Source organism: Theobroma cacao, chromosome 6 (assembly GCF_000208745.1).
Source record: "Theobroma cacao cultivar B97-61/B2 chromosome 6, Criollo_cocoa_genome_V2, whole genome shotgun sequence".
Classification (NCBI taxonomy): Eukaryota; Viridiplantae; Streptophyta; class Magnoliopsida; order Malvales; family Malvaceae; genus Theobroma; species Theobroma cacao.
The window spans coordinates 17818416-17835971 of record NC_030855.1 but is presented as its reverse complement, the minus strand read 5'-3'; the positions used below and the strand labels follow the sequence as shown (position 1 = coordinate 17835971).

General features: G+C 35.2%; 3 protein-coding genes across 6 annotated transcripts; 1 reads left to right on the top strand and 2 right to left on the bottom strand.

Annotated features, from left to right (window-relative positions):
• On the bottom strand, window positions 14-6936 carry LOC18595979. Of its 2 annotated transcripts, XM_007024174.2 has the most exons (14): window positions 6815-6936; window positions 6261-6324; window positions 5258-5399; window positions 4703-4875; window positions 4316-4353; window positions 4161-4240; window positions 3622-3689; window positions 2671-2989; window positions 1826-1938; window positions 1676-1741; window positions 1263-1353; window positions 1039-1106; window positions 544-581; window positions 14-378 (listed from the first exon to the last, which is right to left on the bottom strand). In XM_007024174.2, exons 1-14 carry the CDS (start codon window positions 6838-6840, stop codon window positions 192-194), a joined length of 1473 nt encoding a protein of 490 aa, XP_007024236.2. In that variant the 5' UTR covers window positions 6841-6936; the 3' UTR covers window positions 14-191. The 2 variants fall into 2 exon arrangements, with proteins under 2 accessions (XP_007024236.2, XP_017978845.1); XM_018123356.1 differs by lacking the exon at window positions 6261-6324 and having other exon boundaries at window positions 6815-6927.
• LOC18595978 (WD repeat-containing protein tag-125) lies at window positions 8858-12282 on the bottom strand. 2 transcript variants are annotated; one of them, XR_001928291.1, is made up of 3 exons: window positions 11229-12282; window positions 9027-9956; window positions 8858-8929 (listed from the first exon to the last, which is right to left on the bottom strand). XR_001928291.1 is itself a non-coding variant. In XM_018122503.1 (2 exons), the coding sequence occupies exons 1-2, from the start codon at window positions 11877-11879 to the stop codon at window positions 9228-9230; spliced, it is 1380 nt and encodes a 459-aa protein (XP_017977992.1). In that variant the 5' UTR covers window positions 11880-12282; the 3' UTR covers window positions 8858-9227. The 2 variants fall into 2 exon arrangements, 1 of the variants encoding a protein (XP_017977992.1); XM_018122503.1 differs by having other exon boundaries at window positions 8858-9956.
• On the top strand, window positions 12694-17023 carry LOC18595977. Of its 2 annotated transcripts, none has more exons than XM_007024169.2 (4): window positions 12694-13194; window positions 14409-14853; window positions 14977-15092; window positions 16376-17023. In XM_007024169.2, exons 1-4 carry the CDS (start codon window positions 12750-12752, stop codon window positions 16795-16797), a joined length of 1428 nt encoding a protein of 475 aa, XP_007024231.2. In that variant the 5' UTR covers window positions 12694-12749; the 3' UTR covers window positions 16798-17023. The 2 variants fall into 2 exon arrangements, with proteins under 2 accessions (XP_007024231.2, XP_017979452.1); XM_018123963.1 differs by having other exon boundaries at window positions 13104-13194; window positions 14413-14853.

Here is a 17556-nt window from a genome sequence, read left to right as displayed (position 1 = left end):
ACGAAACGAGCCATGAAACATGAAGTTTAGCCATTCTCTATTCCAACTTTGCCATCAATCAAACAGGACTCTCTCGCCGTATTTTTCTGTTGGAAGGAGTTTGTTTCATACATGTAAACATGAATTCAACACCAAAAAAACCATCTCTCTAATACTTTATTCTTTTTATTTATTTATTTTTGTTGGGGGACTCAGTCAACTTGCATGTTTTCAGGAAAAGGTATTGAAGCACAACAATGGTAATAACCATTCTCATCAAACTTGAATCTTTGTGAAAGATGAGCTTCACGGATGAGATACTCGCCCCATTCCTCAGATCCAAACTGCTTGAAGATGCCTCGTGCGTCGAAGGAATCAAACTTTCCCCTCTTTCCCTTCCTGAACAGTACAGCCTAAATGTTAGCTACACCAAAAGTATGGAAAAGGGTGAAGAAAACAACCACAGGGAAGGACCAACTCATGGAGGTTGTAAAGCACCATGTTTTTTTTTTTTTAAAAAAAGAAAGAAATGAATTCAAACAAAATAAGGAAACAGGGTGGCACCTTTTTCTATGCCTTGCATTCATCACAGTGGCATGCAACTGAAATTTAACAACAGAAGATACCATTAATACTTTTGAGACCAAAAGGAAAGAAAAGCAAATGAACTACAAAGAACCAATAAACAGTGCTTCACATCAGGCAAGAGTTTAAATATCTACTTCTAGAGAAGTTATTTTCATTCTCCTCTTAATTTCCTTCATCACAATAGTCTAAGTAGGTTCGCAGGTAACAAGTTTGTCCTTTGGTCTTTGACTTACAGGTCACAAGCTCTATATATTGCTAAATGGTAACTCTAGTTTGAAGGAAAGACTAAAATCTCTTTATGCGGATAGATTAGAACAAACAAGCATGCCATATTTTGTTCAAAGAATAAGCATCATTGATAAATACAGAGACTTTGTAAGAGGAAAGAGTGAATTATTCAAAGAAAAGCATTGCACAAGCATTTAATATTAGAGGACAAGAGAATGAAACCCAGAAGGTCAAAAGTCTTACCTTTAACTCATGCCTAGCATCTTTCTCTAGAACAAGCCCAGCCTCAACAAAAGCATTGATAATAACTTCTAAGAAATATCAAGGAATTCAAAAGAGAATATTCACACACAAAAATAAACTATAAGTTCAATGAAAACAGGGACCATAATTATTTGTTTCCTTTTTCCTATTTCCAAGTGCAGAAACAAAAGAAAAAAATACTATAACCTGGAAAAATAGGATACCACAGGCACATAAAAGTCGATTTTCACTGCCAATTTCTTCCACAGGAGCATAAACAACTCGGGCTCTGGCCAAAGAACCTCTCATGCAATTCTGCACATACAGAAAGATTTGGACCTCAAATATGTGCACATGTGTGTCTTATATAATGGCCCTCAAACATATAAATAGTAAGTAAAAGCAACCCTTTCTGCCCCCTAATCTCATCAAAATAAATTGAAACTAATTAATTAATTAAGGAAAAGACCATAAACTAGAGCCCAGCACTAAAGGACAGTCATAAAGAGTCAATGCTCTCTGACATAGCACACTAACGGCTAGAACAGTATTACCACTTTCAATGGAACCTCTTAACAAGTCAAAACCACGTATTAAGTAAGCCACTGTCAGAATATCTGGGCTATAATAAACTTACCAGACCCTTGAGTCTTACAAATATAGGTCGATTATCCAAAGCATCCATCACTTTTGAGGAGATACTCTGGTAGAAAAGCAATAGATTATTCAATAAGAAGTGCCAGAACCGACCAATATCTAACTGATTATATGATTTAAGAGAATTTACCTTCAATACCTCAGCTGCTAAATTAACTCTTTCTTTGTTCCACAACTTCAACATGAGCACCGTCAAGTGAAATGTTTTAGGTTTAATAAATATGGACTTTTCAATTCCCAAGTCTGTAATGTGCAACATACATCAGTGAGGTTTGTTAAAGCAAAAGGAAGAGAAAAATGATAAGAACAAGAAGAGTTTTTAATTGGCAAGAGAAATACAAGGAAAAGAGCATCAGCAAATTCAAATAAAGCTATCAGATGATATAATACTCTCAAAAGGTGGAAGAGAAATAGCTGTGTAATTTAACTACATGATAGGATTACAAGATAGCATATATATATTGGCCAGAGATGCGATTACTTGATTAATATCCTTTAAACTCCCAAGGTATATGACATAGCATTGCAACTTAATAATCAACTAAAAACTTTTGGCAATTGCAAATGAAAACCAGGCAGCAGCATGTTATTCAGTGGCTAAGGCTTACAACCACAAAGTCTCTGGGAATCCTTTTTCAGAAGGAAATTATTTATTCACATCCAATACAAAATGCAATGGTTCCCAAAATTATCTAAACATGAAAACCTTGCAAACAATGATAATTCTTAGAAGTCCAGGAAACTTTTGAAGTTGACAATAATTCAGTACTTCAAGCCTTAAATCTGTGCAAATACTTGGAACAACCAAAAGAAGAATTAACTTCAATTTCAGACAAATAGAATATAAGTATTTATGTCTGTGTACATGTGTGCACATGCACCAGAGTATCATGCTATAAATATAGAATAATGAGATCTCTGAATAGAAAACTGTATAAGCAAGAAAAGCATCAAAGAACCAGATTGTTCGCTTGCCTGATAAATTAGAAGACTTTGATTCTTTAGGTACATAACTAACAAGAGGAATGCCGCTTACATCCACCTTAACACTTTTCTTGTCATCAGAAACTTTAACTTCAACTGCCATGTCAGGTCCTTTACCTAACTGCTGCTCCTGAGCTTCATCTCCAGAAGTATCTCCATCTGAGTTGTCTTCCTGATTGTCATCTACACAGGCATCACTAATTCCCAATATGGAGTTCTGAAAGTCGACAAGCTTGTCAACCAGCTCAGGATGTATAGCCAAAGGAAGAGAGACAAAGTGCGAGTAGTCAAGACTTGGGGTCTTAACGGCCTGTAAATGGAAACCAACACCGCACACCACAACCCCCCCCCCAAAAAAAAAAAAAAAAACAGAGACAGTAGGGAGCATTCAAAGAAAGATGAATAGTGTTATTCAAGAATTTTGACAGAGGATCTAAGGGAAAATGTGGGGGAAAAGCTGAGCGCATTTAACAAATAGGCATTAAAAATGACAATAGCACTGGACAGTAGACAATGCAAATAATAGGATAACTATTAAAACAGGACAAAATGCAAAAAAGTAAAAATTTTAGCACAATTTAAAGAAAGATAGGAAGCAGAAACAGAAAAATGGAAAACATTTGCCTTATGTAGGCAAGTTAAAACAAGAATCATGCCATGACAAGTCTTTCTTTTCCTGCTGCTCATCAAATGATGCTGTTTAAACTCTATTTGAAATTTAACCAATATTTCATTGACAACAATAGTTTTTTCTTTTGCATGCTTCTTTTCAAAGCAAATTTTTTTGGTGGGGGAGATTTGTAGACCTGACCAACAGTCATCAGGCTCTTATGAAAACAAGAATCATAAACAATGTATTGATCATCAGTACCATGTCTCATGCATTCTGACTAAATATTTTAGCAAATAGCACTACAAAATACAGGAAAACAGCTGACCAACCTCATCGATTATATGTTGTATCTCTTTTGAAGCTTTAGTTACACTATCAGCTGAAGTGCCTTCAATCACTGCAAGCAATAACTATCGTAATTAATTCCATGTATTCACATATTTCATATGTCAAACAAAATTCAACCTAAAGGCTTAAGCTGTAGGGTAGGGTCCAAGAATAGTTTTCATTCACCAAGACACCCCTTCATGCACAAGCCCATCGGGTTAAAAGCTGGACAATCTACAGGCACACCACATGCCTTGAATGCTGAATTGAACTTTCAACAGAACAGTGGCAGAAAGGTTTTGAACTCTGGACCACACAGTCAAAGGGGGTCTAATACGATGTCAAGAACCATTAAATAGAAGCTTAAACATTTAGGTGAAGGTTCAAGAAAAGTTTTAATTCACTAACACCATACAATGAGTAAAATCTTTAAAACCAGATCAGTGTGACATTGATAAGATTAAAATTGTGGAAGAAATGTGATACACAATAGTCAATGAATGCAACCAAAAACGTTTTTAGAGGATAAAAAGAATCTTACTAATAGAATCCTCCTGCTTTGATGATGGAAGTATAATCTGAACTCCCATCTCCTTTTCAATCTTTTCCTTTGTAGATCCTCTGCAGAGGATATTATAAATCAAAGAAAAAAACTGTAACTAAAGACTTAAAAAGTTTAGATTCCGAGTTTCATACTCTTTTCCTCTGACAAATTGAATTAAAGATGCACCAATCTGCATATCAAGCACAAAAAACAAAAATTTTAGATTCTGAGTTTCATACTCTTTTAATCTGACAAATTGAATTAAACATGCACCAATCTGCATATCAAGCACACAAAACAAAAGGGAAATTGAAGCTTCTATGGAAGGAAATGTCAAATGCCTAAAGTAGATACCAAGATCATATATAAACAGAAAGTTGAAGCAGGCGCTAAAGCTAGAATAAAAGAAGCTGCAAAAGCATGTTGTACATAAATCTTAAAAGAAAGTCCTATTCTAGAATCATTTCCTCCAGTAGGCTCAACAACTGTTTATCAGAAAGGTAAGAGAATTGTTATTAGGTTCAACAATTAGAATTTACCTCAACAGACAGTGAGTGCTTTTCATCTGAAAGCACTGGCTCTTCTTTTAACGCTCCATCTTCGATATCATCCTCCAAAGCCTTAGGACTAACAGTTGCATTTGTAACTTCATTCACTTCTTGCATTTCACTTCCATTTTCAGACTCAACCATCACATCCTTTATGGCATGCTCTGCAAATTAACATAAAAGACTTCACAGGTGACAGAAAGTATGACTTAAATCAACAAAAAATCCAACTATCAATCAAATCTACTGCAAAGTAGTATATGCTCCCAAACTGCTAAATTGTAAAAATTATATGCAGCAAACCGAGTAGCCAAAAAAACAAAATAGAAAGTTTTTATGTCTTCCATAAATCCGGTAGGAATATTTACGTCAATTGAAGCATTAGAAATATTCTACCATATCATTATTCACGCCAATAAACAAATGTATGATTACATCATTGAAAAAGAACTGTGGAACAAAATTAAAGCCTAACCTAAATTCACATTGAGTAAAGGAAGACGAAAGAGAAGAAGAACATTATGTAGTTTCAAAAACAGAACAAACCTTCGAGGGAACTAGGTTGAGTACATACTGGCTTCCATACAGGAGTGCCAATCTTTCTTTTCTTCTTGTCCATGGTACCCAGCTTTTTTTTTGCCACACCTATCCTCAAATCAAGGCTCAAACTATGATAAGAATAGTACCCCTGTAAATGAATTGGTATTACATTAATCAACCTGGCCACAACCTTGTACAAGTTTCATCTTCTCCACCTCTAGCAAATCTATGGTCTATTCAAATTTAGATGCATTTAGAAAAAAAAACAAATTATATCCAGACACCTTCTGGTTATTCTATAGAATATGAATACTACAATTGGCATAATGTGTATAAGACCACTAATTTCAGGAAAAATAAAATTCTGTGACATATCTTCCAAATTCTTTACTTTTGCAAATATAAATACTCTCAACCCAACAAGACAAGTACAGAATTCCTCTATGAACCAGAAGTTTAATATTTCTTTCAATGCAGTAAAGGACTTCATAATCATTAACAGATAACACAAAAGATCAACCTAAAATACTAGGGAAGGAAAAAGGCGAAGAATCGCACTGCTGAAACAAGGAAATCTCAAAGAGCCTGCTCATAAAACTTGATGAACTACCAAAGTTACCATTTTGAGCGAATGCTCCATCTAGGTTCATGATACAGTTTACATCTCAGAAAAAGATAAGAAAATATAACATAAGGTATCTTCGTTATTGTTACTTCAAAAAACACAAATGATTTGTTTTCTCACAAAAGATGCCTACACTGATGGAATCACAAGGGAAACCACAATAATAAATATCTTTTATTTGCAAAATATCAGCCAAAGTAAACATATTGGCAGCATGGAAAAATCAAAGGGTAGTAATCAAATTTAAATGCTGGCAATAAGGCTGTTCTTACTTAAGTTAATTGCAATTCATCGCATGAAAAGTTATAATTAACCAATGCTTAAGGGAAAAAGGAAATCTTTGAAATCATGGTAATCTTAACACAAATTCTTTGAGTTCAGAACCTGAAAGTAATTGAAAGGCTTCAATTTGACATAAGTGTTTGTTAACTTTAACAAACGGACAACTCTGCAGAGATAATAACAACTCAATTAACATATTGTTTCAAAAAGAAAAAAAAAAAAAAAACAGAAAGCTTTTTCAGCAATTAAAAGCTTCATGAATCATTTCTTCATTGGTGTTTCTCTTAAATCCTTTAAACTTAATCAAACTTCCCAATACACTAAACAACTGCTTTAATTGCAACAAATTTATATATACTGTGTAACAGACAGGACAACAGAGAAAAATAAAAGAAAGTAAAATTTGAATCCAACTATTTGCAACAAGAAAAAACCCAACTCTATTTTTTATTTTATTTGGGAAAGAAACCTTATACAAACAACTTCATTGTGCAAGTTCCCTTCTTTTTTGTGTTTTTGGGGAGGGTTTCTTTTCTTGTTTTACAAAGTTTAAATGGTGAAAACGGTGGTGGTCTTTAACTGAGTGCTATCATTTCCTTCCTAGTTTCTATAAGTTTCTCAGCAACCAAACAGAGGGTTAAGTAAAAGAAGCGTACCTGAAGAGAGACCTGCAAGCTACCATTCGTATGTTTCTACTTCTTCGGCTCTCCCTGCGAACTTGACCAAGTCGGATTTTTTTTTGGTTTCTTCTCTGTTTGCACACGTTTGAATGTTTTGTGTAAAACACGTGTTAATGGAAAAATATGCAGGGATAATACTTAAAAACAAAATGGAAAATAAAAACTTATTACCTTTTATTTTTCTAGGAATTTTTTTGAATTTCTCGGCCAAAATAATATATTTTCTGAATTTAGATGTTATAAAATAATTTAATGATTTGAACTATTCTTGTAAATAATCAAAAAGATCAAATAAAAAAATAATAATTAAAATTTCTACCATTAGAATAATCAATTAATAATATCTATGAATTTATTTTGCACATTTTAATCTGACTTGTTTGACTTCTACAAAGAGTTTTTTTTTTTTGCCTCTTAAAATTTTTGACCATGTAATTTTTGTGTTTAACCCTTTTCGGATTTAAAAGATTAGTTTTTTTTCTTTTCTGATAGGTAAGGTAACTAAAATAATTATAATATTTTAAAAAATTTTGAATTATTTTAAACAGTTTAAATAAGTTTTTATTGTTCTATTACGTGTATTTTTATAACTAATAATTGATTAGTTACCATTAGTAAAAAATGTAACTTTTTATTGTTTAAACTCACATAATATTGATGTAAATAATGAAAAATATCATATAATTATGTCATTATATTATATCAATATATCACGTTATTATTTATTATAACATGTTAATATATCACATTATTATCATATGATATAAAATAATAAGTAATTTTTAATTAATTGATTTTTAATCATAGACATTTATTTGATTTAAAATAAAGATAGAAAATTTTGATTAAATGTAATTTTAAAAAATAAAGACTTAATTAAATTTTTTTGAATAGAATAAAACCTTATTTGAGTACTTTGCCAATATTAATATTTAAAAGACGGTTAAGGAGCAGGAAAAAGCTTTTTGAGAAATGTAATGAAGCTGAGGAACTTGGGCTAATTGAAACCTGTCCATGAAAGCAAAAGCAGCTTATCAAAAAGGAAAAACGAATCTTAAAGAATCTGTCTAAAGAAGCAGCCTCTCCTTTTTCTTCTTTTGATGGCCTGCAACATTTTCTATACCATACTTGAGAAAGAAGGGATCAGACAGTCTGGATAGAAGGCAAGAATACACCAAGTAACCTCCATAGACTGCACCTACAAACCTTCTACAATAATCAAGGCACCCAATTATAACTCTTTCTACCGTATCTTACAAACATGCACAACCCTTTTGCATGCCTAGAGCTAGCAATGGTTTGTCGAGATGTTGTGTTTGGATGCAAACGCTCCCGTTCGGTGAAAGACTATCTTCTGTCAGCTTTGGTGATTATAGCCACTCTTTTCGGCTTGCGTATACTTTGTTACATTGTTTACCGCTTGTTGAAGAGGGGGGATGGTCATGGTGTTGAGAGTTTGAATGATGGTTTGGAAATGCAACCTCAAAATGCTAGTCATGCTGATAGGGTTTGCCTAAGGAGAGCATTGCCAGAAACCAGGTTTGTGTATTTTACCTAGAGAAGGTCATCGTTAATTGTGAGCTGCGCAGCACCCAATCTTAACTCTTAACATTCTGTCATTTACTACTTACTAGCTAGTTCTGCTTACGGAACATATCTTCCGATTATATTGAGGAAAATATTACTCCATATACAGTTCTCATCAAGTTGTCATACATACATTTAGTCAGGTGTGTTGTTCCATGTCATTTGTAGCAGCAAATTAAGAATCATAGGTCAACTATATATTTTTAGTAGTTCAAAAGCCACAGCCTTTGGTCCATGGGCTCGCCTTTCATGGCCCCTGCTGGAGTTGGGAGGTTTTTCCTCCATTAACCAGAGCCCCAAAAAAACGAAAGAACGAAAAGAAAATGCAGCAGTCAATTCCCTCCCATCTGCCCAAAGGTAAAAGAAAATGAAAAGGAGAGAATAGAAGAATGGCGCCACATCATGCAATCAATGTCATGAGATAAGGGCATACACTCGTTAGAGGGCGGGGAGATACAGGACCAGGATTCAATGCCCTCACCTCCTGGCATCCTGACCATTGTACTGAAAAAAAGAAATAAATATAACTGTATACACAGCAAAAACATCAAACTAATTGTTTGCCTTTGTTGGCTGCCACTAATGGAATCTGAAGACTTACCTGAAACATCGAGGTTCCCCGCTAGAAAATCTTTGGCTTTAAATATCTATTTAGCAAAAGAATAGCTGCCATTTACATGTATATAGAGACTAATGCTTGTTAGTATACTGCAAAATTTTCATTACTGGTATAAACTAGACATATATAACTCCTGCAGTCTTATAGTTAACAACTACACTGTACACTTGGAAGACAAATTACTTAAACTCCCTCTTCTTCCAACTCAAAATAATCATTTTTCACAAAGCGGCCACTTGCACTTTTCATAGGTGTTACACGCCATACCTTTAGGACTCCATCAAGACTCCCAGTGCAGATCGTGCAACCATCCTCAACCTCCTCCCCTGAATGCCCCAAAAAAGCAGTAACACACCTGATAGGTCCTCTGTGGCCTACCAAAACTGCTAAACATACGTGTTGGCCATCTTGTTCCCTAGTCCAAACTCTACTAGATGAATCAGCTGAACCACTAATCACAAAATTAGACACAGTGGCCAGGCACATTACTGCATGAGTGTGACCTTGGAGAGCACCACCATATCGCAATTGGCCTGACAACCAGCCCTTAAGCCAGTAATGCACGTAGCCATCTGTACACCCTCCATATAACACTCCCCCATCTCCAGTTAGAGTTAGAGTTTTAACAGGTGAGCATTTAGCGGGTAGGGTTACCATGAGTGAATGCGGCCACTCCCCTCTACAAAAATTGCGCCGCCAAACTCTGATGGTGGCATCATCAGAGGCTGTGTAGAGTATTCCATCATCAGCCACAACAATAGCATTGATTGGTTCTGAGTGGGCTGGGATGTTCTCAATGCACTTGAGATCTGATATTCTCCAAACTTTCACCGTTTTATCAAGAGAAGCTGAGTATAGTATGTTATCGGATATGTTGACTGCTAGTGATGTTATTGGCCCCATATGCCTCATCTGTTAATTTATTGAACAACATTAATTAGTGTCACATTTCCAATAAACAGAGAAACACAAACTTAGGTATTTATATTGTAAAAAGAAAAAAAGAGAGAGGCAAATTAAAATTTAAAGTGAACACTGTCACCAAGGGTCAGAGACAATTCATATATGTATACATCTATTCATAGCATGTAACATTTTATCTTAAAATTAAGGTAAATATTATAACTAACTACTGAGAGAATCCACAAGTGCTGAATCTATGAAACAGTCTAAAAAGGAGAAAAAAATGAACTTCAAGAACTGACACTTCAATTCTCATGCAATACATATTTCCTTTTTTATGGAAAAAAGGAAAAGTTCTGTTGAAATCATCATAGCAGCTACTCATCAATCTTTCCAACCCGATCTCTCTGCACATATAATTAGAGAGAGAGAGAGAGTAACGTCTGTGTTTGTGGTATAGAAAAGAGGTCGCTGTGCTACCTTCATTGATTTGAACCTTTTCATCTGCTATTAACACATTGAAATTGAAATGCCTAACTCCAACAGTACTATTTTCTGTAACTTAACCAATAATTTTCAGAGTTTAGTGCATTTATGGTCATAAAGAACATTAGCAATATGTGTAAGACAATAATTAATTCGGTGTCTAAGGTGGGAAGTGATATTCCTTTTCATTCCTGTCTTTTTCTTTTCTCCTTGTTGTTTTATGCTTCAACAATGAGCCTCTTGGAAAACTGAATATTTTTTTTTTTAAATTTGATAAAAGGATCCAAACTCTATTCTTTAAATAAAGGATCATCTATCAACTAATGAATCAAACATTTGAATGTTCTTCAAAAATTGAACTTGGTGGATAATAAACCTCATTCTTTTCCAACCAATTTAACCATTAGGGAGCTGTTGTACATATATAAGTATTAAGGAGATATCTTTTCCAATCCATTAGAGACTCCAATTGATCCACCGTATAAAATGGAATGCAAGATAAGATTGAAAAAAAGAAAATATGGTTGAACTTTTCAGCACTAGACTCCAAATTAATTCCATGAATAAGCAGGGTAAACTTATAGTGGATGAGGTGAAGCCCTTATTCCTAAAATTAATTTAGTCGTTGAGTTTAATTGAATCTAAAAGGGACCCACTCTCACCGTCATAAAGATATCTCCAGAGTTTATAACTCTTGTCCCTCATTTTCAACCATATTTTTCATCAAGCAAAACACGACACGTAGCAGGCAACAGTCTAGAACAGATAATGTCATAAATGCACACATTTATATACCATCTTATCTTTCCCGGCGATGTAGCTCCGGACATAGCCTCCGGTCCTCGGAATCGTGGCCAACTTGACATGCTTCAACGTACCATCCCACGTCCTTCGCCACACACGAATCTTGGTATCACCATAGCCCGCGAAAAGCCTGTCGTGGGACACCGCTATTGCAACAACGGTGCATGCCTTAGTCTTAAGCACTCCGCATTCTGAGAACTCGGGCAGCTTCCATATACGTATTAAGTTGGTATCAGAGCCGGTGTAAACAATCCCATTCGAGATGGCTATGGATAGAATCTGACCGTCCTTTTTGAGGACTGAAGACAGGCATTTATAAGAAGCGTCAAGGCTGATGGTGTGGTTGGAAGCAGGGTTGGGGCTGAACGTGCGGAGAGGTGAGGACAGAGGAGAAGTAGAGTGGAGACTTGGAGTGCTGTAACGAGGCGGGGAGAAATGGAAGCCAGCGAAGGAGGCCTCTTTGGTGGAGATGCTTCTCAAGAAGCTATGAGCTGTACTTTCTCTTACTGCAAAAGAAGGGTTTGGAGGTGAGTTGGGAGCTGGGTCTAATATTGAGGCCACATTCGTTTTGGGATGAGTTGTTGTTTCCCTTATTGCAAAGGATGAGTTTGGAGGTGAGTTGGGGGAGTCCAGGGAGGCCATGATCTCTCTCTCTCCTATGCAATATTGCAATTGAAAGAGCTTGTAAATGATTTATGTGGACCTTGGTGGCTATGGTGGGTCGTCTCTCCCTTCCCTTCCCTTCCTAAATGCAAAGAAAAGATTGGTGGTAAAACATCCTATGGACTAAGGAGTGAACGGTCAACCTTTCTGGTGTAAAAAAGTGAATAGTACTGGTGATTTGTCCAATCAGATACTGTATTGTATAACTGCAATCTCGTCTATAACTCTGGAGAGCCATTAACTCCTTTCTATAATTTCCCAAACCACTCCAGATCCTTAACTTTTATCATTCAACCATTCTAACACTTCACTTCTCACCACATTCCAACTTCATGAACTTTTGAGTTGCTTTCTAATTGTTTCTAATTTTACAAGTTAATGAGCTGATTTTTTTTTTTGTAATGAATTCGTTTTTTTGAAAACAAAACATATTTATCTATACATTAATTAAAATATTTTATTTATCTCTAACTAAATTGAATATGAGTGTGTATATTATAATATGTGATTTGAATAATTAGATAAATTGTTGTGGACTTATTAAGGATTTTGGGTTATACACCTTGGCCTAGTACAATAGCCCATAGAACCCAAAAAATAAAATAAAAGTTTTGAAGTAGGGATAATGATTTCAAAGCATTTTTAAAAATTTAATTTAAAATTTCTCTGTAATAGCAATATTTTGCTAAATTAGCAATTGAAGATTAAAATTATAAATTTAATGTATTAAAAAATATATTACTTAATATTTAGTAAAATCAGATCAACCATTAAATAGACAATGAAAAGATAAAGAAATAAACTAAACAAGGCAGCCCCACCATTTCCCCAGGTTTTCGCTTCCCAAAAATGAGTACTCGGCACTCCCAATCCCACTCTCACTCTCACTCTCACTCTCACTCTCACTCTCCCAAAACCCCAACCAAAATGCTGGACCGAGCACTCTCCTCCCGCCGCACGCAGCCCCACTCCGACTTCGACTTCCCCGCCACCGCCGCCCCCACCGCCGTCTCTTCCGACTTGGAGTCCTCAAGCTTACTCGCCGACGAGTCCAAAACCAAGAAACAACACCTCTATCTCTTGGCCACTAATTACATTTCTCGCTTGGGACTCGTGAAATCGCCGTGTCTCTGCCTCTCTCTTTGCCTTCTTTTCGTCCTTTTTATGCTTTTCTCTTTGATGCTCAACTCTCGGTCCTTCGTTTGCGTTTCCTCTTATGACCCGATCTCGCGGGCTAGTTTCTTCGGGCTCGATGGGCTCGACTCCGATTTCGGATCCCTCGGCGTTCCTTGGTGTAAGTTTTGCTTTATGATTTATTGGAGTTTTCGATCGGATCTGAAACTTTCTTTGTTTTTATGTTTACTTCATTCTCATCAGCTGAATGCGGCGCCGCTTCCTTGCTCAATTATGATAAATTGCCTTGCTTAGCTTCATTTTTCCATTGTTGAGCTATGCATATCACTATCTGCTCTTGATTTTCAGATTCTTAATGGTGATTAGATCAAATGTTTATTCTTTTCCTATAATGATTAATTAGTTGAAATAACCTTTTGAATACAATTAAATAAATTACCATTTTGTATGTACTATTAAATCTTTGATTTTACTTAATGCATTTATTAGAGCATAAATATAAAAGTTGATTCTTTTTTTTAAAGCTTAGTTCTGGAATAATTGGTCATGCAACTATCTCTATAATAGTATTTGATAGCGGTTAAAGAAAGTGGGTTGATACTTTTCAACTTTATTTGGGAACTAATTTTCAAGCAGATTTATCTTTTCACTAAATTTGGCTAAAACGTTTATGCCATGTTTGGAAACATGAATTTGGATTTGTATTTGTTATATAAATTGTGAGGATGAAATGAATACACTATGTAGAATTTAGTTAAGATTCAATATTCCTATGTATGTATTTGAAAGGGTATGAGAAGATGAATTTTAAATTCACAAATTTGCCACTAAATAGGGATGCTAATAAATTCATGAGTATGAAAATAATCATGAAGGTCATATGTTTGTATGTGCTTTATTGTACAATTTATATTAAATTTGAAATCCAAATCCTTTCTTTCTAATTTAAGTTAAGTTTGTTAATCAATCAATTTGAATTTGCCTACGTGGCTTCAAATCTGTATTTTGTTCATAAGAAACCATGAATCCATGCTCAACCCTCTTTATTGCTTGTTGTTCAATGTCAATTGATCAAGAACTAATCCTCAATTTCTCCTGGTCATTTGTTATATAGTATGAGTTTTTATTGTCCATGTCAAAATTTAGGCCATTTGGACTATTTAATAATATTTGACCTCTTAACTTTGCGATATGCTCCTTGGATTGTTTTTGTAGTAGTTTATGGTGTTTAAGATGGACTTATTTATTTGATGCCAAACTTGATCAGATTTTATTAAATTTTTTTTTCATGCTAAACAACTGATTTTATGTTAATCTTAACTCTTAACTCTTACGTTTGTGCCCATTTAATGCATATCATATCCTTGGCAAAAGGCAGATCGAAACATGGAAAAACAGTTGAATGGACATCCAAAGATTTAATCAAGGGCTTGGAGGAGTTTGTACCAGTATATGAAACACGTCCAATCAAAAACAACATGTACGGAATGGGTTTTGACCACAGCTTTGGGCTTTGGTTCATTGCCCGGTGGCTGAAACCGGATATAATGATTGAGAGTGGTGCTTTCAAGGGGCATTCAACGTGGGTTCTGCGGCAAGCAATGCCTGACAGACCAATCATTTCACTCACACCCCGGCATCCTGAGAAGTATTTGAAAAAGGGGCCAGCTTATGTTGATGGAAATTGCACATACTTTGCTGGAAAAGATTTTGTGGATTTTGGAAGTGTTGATTTTGATAGGGTGCTGAAAAATCATGGAATTTCTGATTTCAGCCGGGTTCTTGTCTTCTTTGATGACCATCAAAATGAATTGAAAAGGTACTAAATGCATCTAAGTATTGGTTAACAAGTTTAAAATTTTGTTTATGATGATTTAAGACTACTTAATGTCTTGCACTTTACCTTTTTTGGTTTTGAATTTTTTGTGCTTTTCATGAACAGGCTAAAGCAGGCATTGAAAGCTGGCTTCCACCATCTTGTTTTTGAAGACAATTATGATACTGGAACCGGAGATCATTATTCATTGAGGCAGATATGTGACCAGTTCTATATAAGAGGTACATGTTCTCACACCCTTTTTATCTTCTCTTCTTTTATTCCTTTCAGTTTCTGAGTGTCCTCTCATATTGCTTTCTCTGGTCCGCATCTACTTTTATCTTCTCTCATTTTGTCTGCTATGTATATCCTTGACTTCAATTCTTGTCCTCCCTCATTCTGCCATACCTTTTGTAAGATCATCAGTAGGTATCTGATTAGGAGTTCTAAAAGTTGGAATACCAATTTTCTTCATAAATCATATTATTCTTTAGAATCATCATTGTCATTGTCACATGACTAATAAGTTGAATTGGCTTTCTTGATTTTGTCCCTCGTTATTGTCATTTTACCTCCTAAGTGTGTAATCATTTCTAGTTGAATTCCTTTTTGTTCATCTTCTCCGTGTTGTAAACTGCTGCTTAACCAACAGTTGTGATGTCTAGCTATGCAGTGAATATCATACATTACCAGTCCAGACTTGAAGGGTTCAATGCTGTTGCAAGGCCATCATGTCTTGATTGGTTCTTTTATTTGCTTTTCCTGCAAATTTATCAGTATTGAAATTCATGTGAGTAATAACATATATAAACAGAAATGAGATTAGTCAAATTTAAATGAAGCTAAAATGAAGGTTTTGTCATATCACTTGGTTAGTAAGAGAGACTGGTTTACGATTATACTTTTAAGAGTAACAAGACCTAATCTTCTGGTATTTCTTGTTTGGCAGACTAGAAGGGTTCAATGCTGTTGCATGGCCATCACGTCTTGATTGGTCTTTCTATTTGCTTTTCCTGCAAATTTATCACTATTGAAATTCATGCCAGTAAAAGCATATATGAACAGAAATGAGATTAGTTAAATTTCAATAAAGCTTAAATGAAGTTTTTGTTGTATCAGTTCATAAGTGAAAGACTGGGCTCTTAAAATGTTATGATTATACTTTTAAGCGTAATAAGACCAAATGTTCTGGTATTTCTCATATGGTTTTATTTCTCTTAGTATCTTGTATTTTATTTCCTTTTGTTGTTGCTTGAAGTTGGATGATGGGCAAGTGTTAACTTATAGTGTATAAATATGATCTCTTGCCAGCACAAAGAAAAGATTTCACATTGTGTCTTGAGGAATTATTTCATTTTCGGAGGCTTGGTATTTCTCTTTAAAACTCTATTTCGAGTTCTTCTGTAGTTCCCTAAGTGCGATAATAGTTTGTGTAAATTTTAATATATAAAATATAGTATGTTTGAATCATTGGTTTTTGAGGTTGTTTTCTTGTCTTACCTAATATTGAGCTTTGTTCATTCAGGAGGTGGCCATAGCTGCTTTAGGGACAGTGATGAAGCCAGGATTAGATCGAAAAGAAAGAAATTCTGGGAGAAGGCTGTGGATATAGATGAACTTTGTGGGCCACATGAAGCATGGTGGGGTGTTAGTGGGGAGATGCGGGATAACTTTAACCACAATAAGACTGCAATCTCTTATGGCGAACATTTCCAAAATAGCAGGTTTGTTGAATCGATTCTTGATGTCTATTGGGAGCTACCACCAGCGGCTGGTCCATCCCTCACCCATCAAACTCGCTATGATCCTGCTCGGGCACCTACTCCTATTGTTGAAGATGGCCGGTATGGCTTGTTTCAGCGGCTCGGTTTAGGCAGGCTTGAGAGATCTGTATTTAATGGATATACGCAGATGGTGTATCTGCAGATTTCGAAACCAGAATCTTGAAATTTTCCAGGATCAGATCTGTTTTAACTTCACTAGATGACACTCGTGTCCATATTTTTTCTTTTCCTCATAGCAGTTGAGAATATTTTCTTGTTAAATGTTTAGGATCATACCTTATGATGTGTTTCCATTGTAATTTACTGGTGTGACTATCAATGTTTTTTTTTTTACTTGTCATCCAAAAGCACAATCTAGTAATCTTCGGAAGAGTTCACTGATCATCCACTATTGATTCTATGTCTGAATTAAATTTTGTTGTGATAAATCTTATCGTTCACATAGAAACCGGGTGTCCTAAATAATTATCAAGGAATGGTGCGAAAGCAACATGGAAGTGAAAGCCATGCTGAGTAATCCATTACCCAAAAAGAAAATATCTGAAACAGGGTCATTCTTTATTTGCTCTAATCAGAATGAGTCTAATGCAAAGTTTGAATTGATGGGATAAGCGGGCTTGTTCTCACTCATCACATTTTAACATTTGTCACCCAAGCTTTAGATTCACTGCAACTGCAACTAATCAGAGGCTTTTCTCTCTCTCTCTCTTTTTATTTTTTGTTTGTCTGATTGAGTAGAAAGACTTTTTGAAGGCAGGCGTGCTCTTCTTTTTGAGGGAGAGATTGGCAATCGGCAACCAATTCATTTACACAGTACTGAAAATACAGAAATGGAGAAAAGATAAAAAGAAGAGAGAGGTAAACCAGACAACCTTAAATAATTGGATACGTCTCCAATGCCATCATCTGTCTTTTTTTAAAA

Coding starts and splice junctions, on each gene's coding strand:
- LOC18595977 (XM_007024169.2), top strand. CDS start 12,750: ATGAGTACTCGGCACTCCCAATCCCACTCTCACTCTCACTCTCACTCT. Junction 13,195..14,408: donor ATCCCTCGGCGTTCCTTGGT/GTAAGTTTTGCT, acceptor CCTTGGCAAAAG/GCAGATCGAAACATGGAAAA. Junction 14,854..14,976: donor CATCAAAATGAATTGAAAAG/GTACTAAATGCA, acceptor TTTCATGAACAG/GCTAAAGCAGGCATTGAAAG.
- LOC18595979 (XM_007024174.2), bottom strand. CDS start 6,840: ATGGTAGCTTGCAGGTCTCTCTTCAG. Junction 1,354..1,675: donor TTGTAAGACTCAAGGGTCTG/GTAAGTTTATTA, acceptor CTGTATGTGCAG/AATTGCATGAGAGGTTCTTT. Junction 582..1,038: donor ATGCTAGGCATGAGTTAAAG/GTAAGACTTTTG, acceptor GTTAAATTTCAG/TTGCATGCCACTGTGATGAA.
- LOC18595978 (XM_018122503.1), bottom strand. CDS start 11,879: ATGGCCTCCCTGGACTCCCCCAACTCACCTCCAAACTCATCCTTTGCA. Junction 9,957..11,228: donor TCGCCGGGAAAGATAAGATG/GTATATAAATGT, acceptor ATAAATTAACAG/ATGAGGCATATGGGGCCAAT.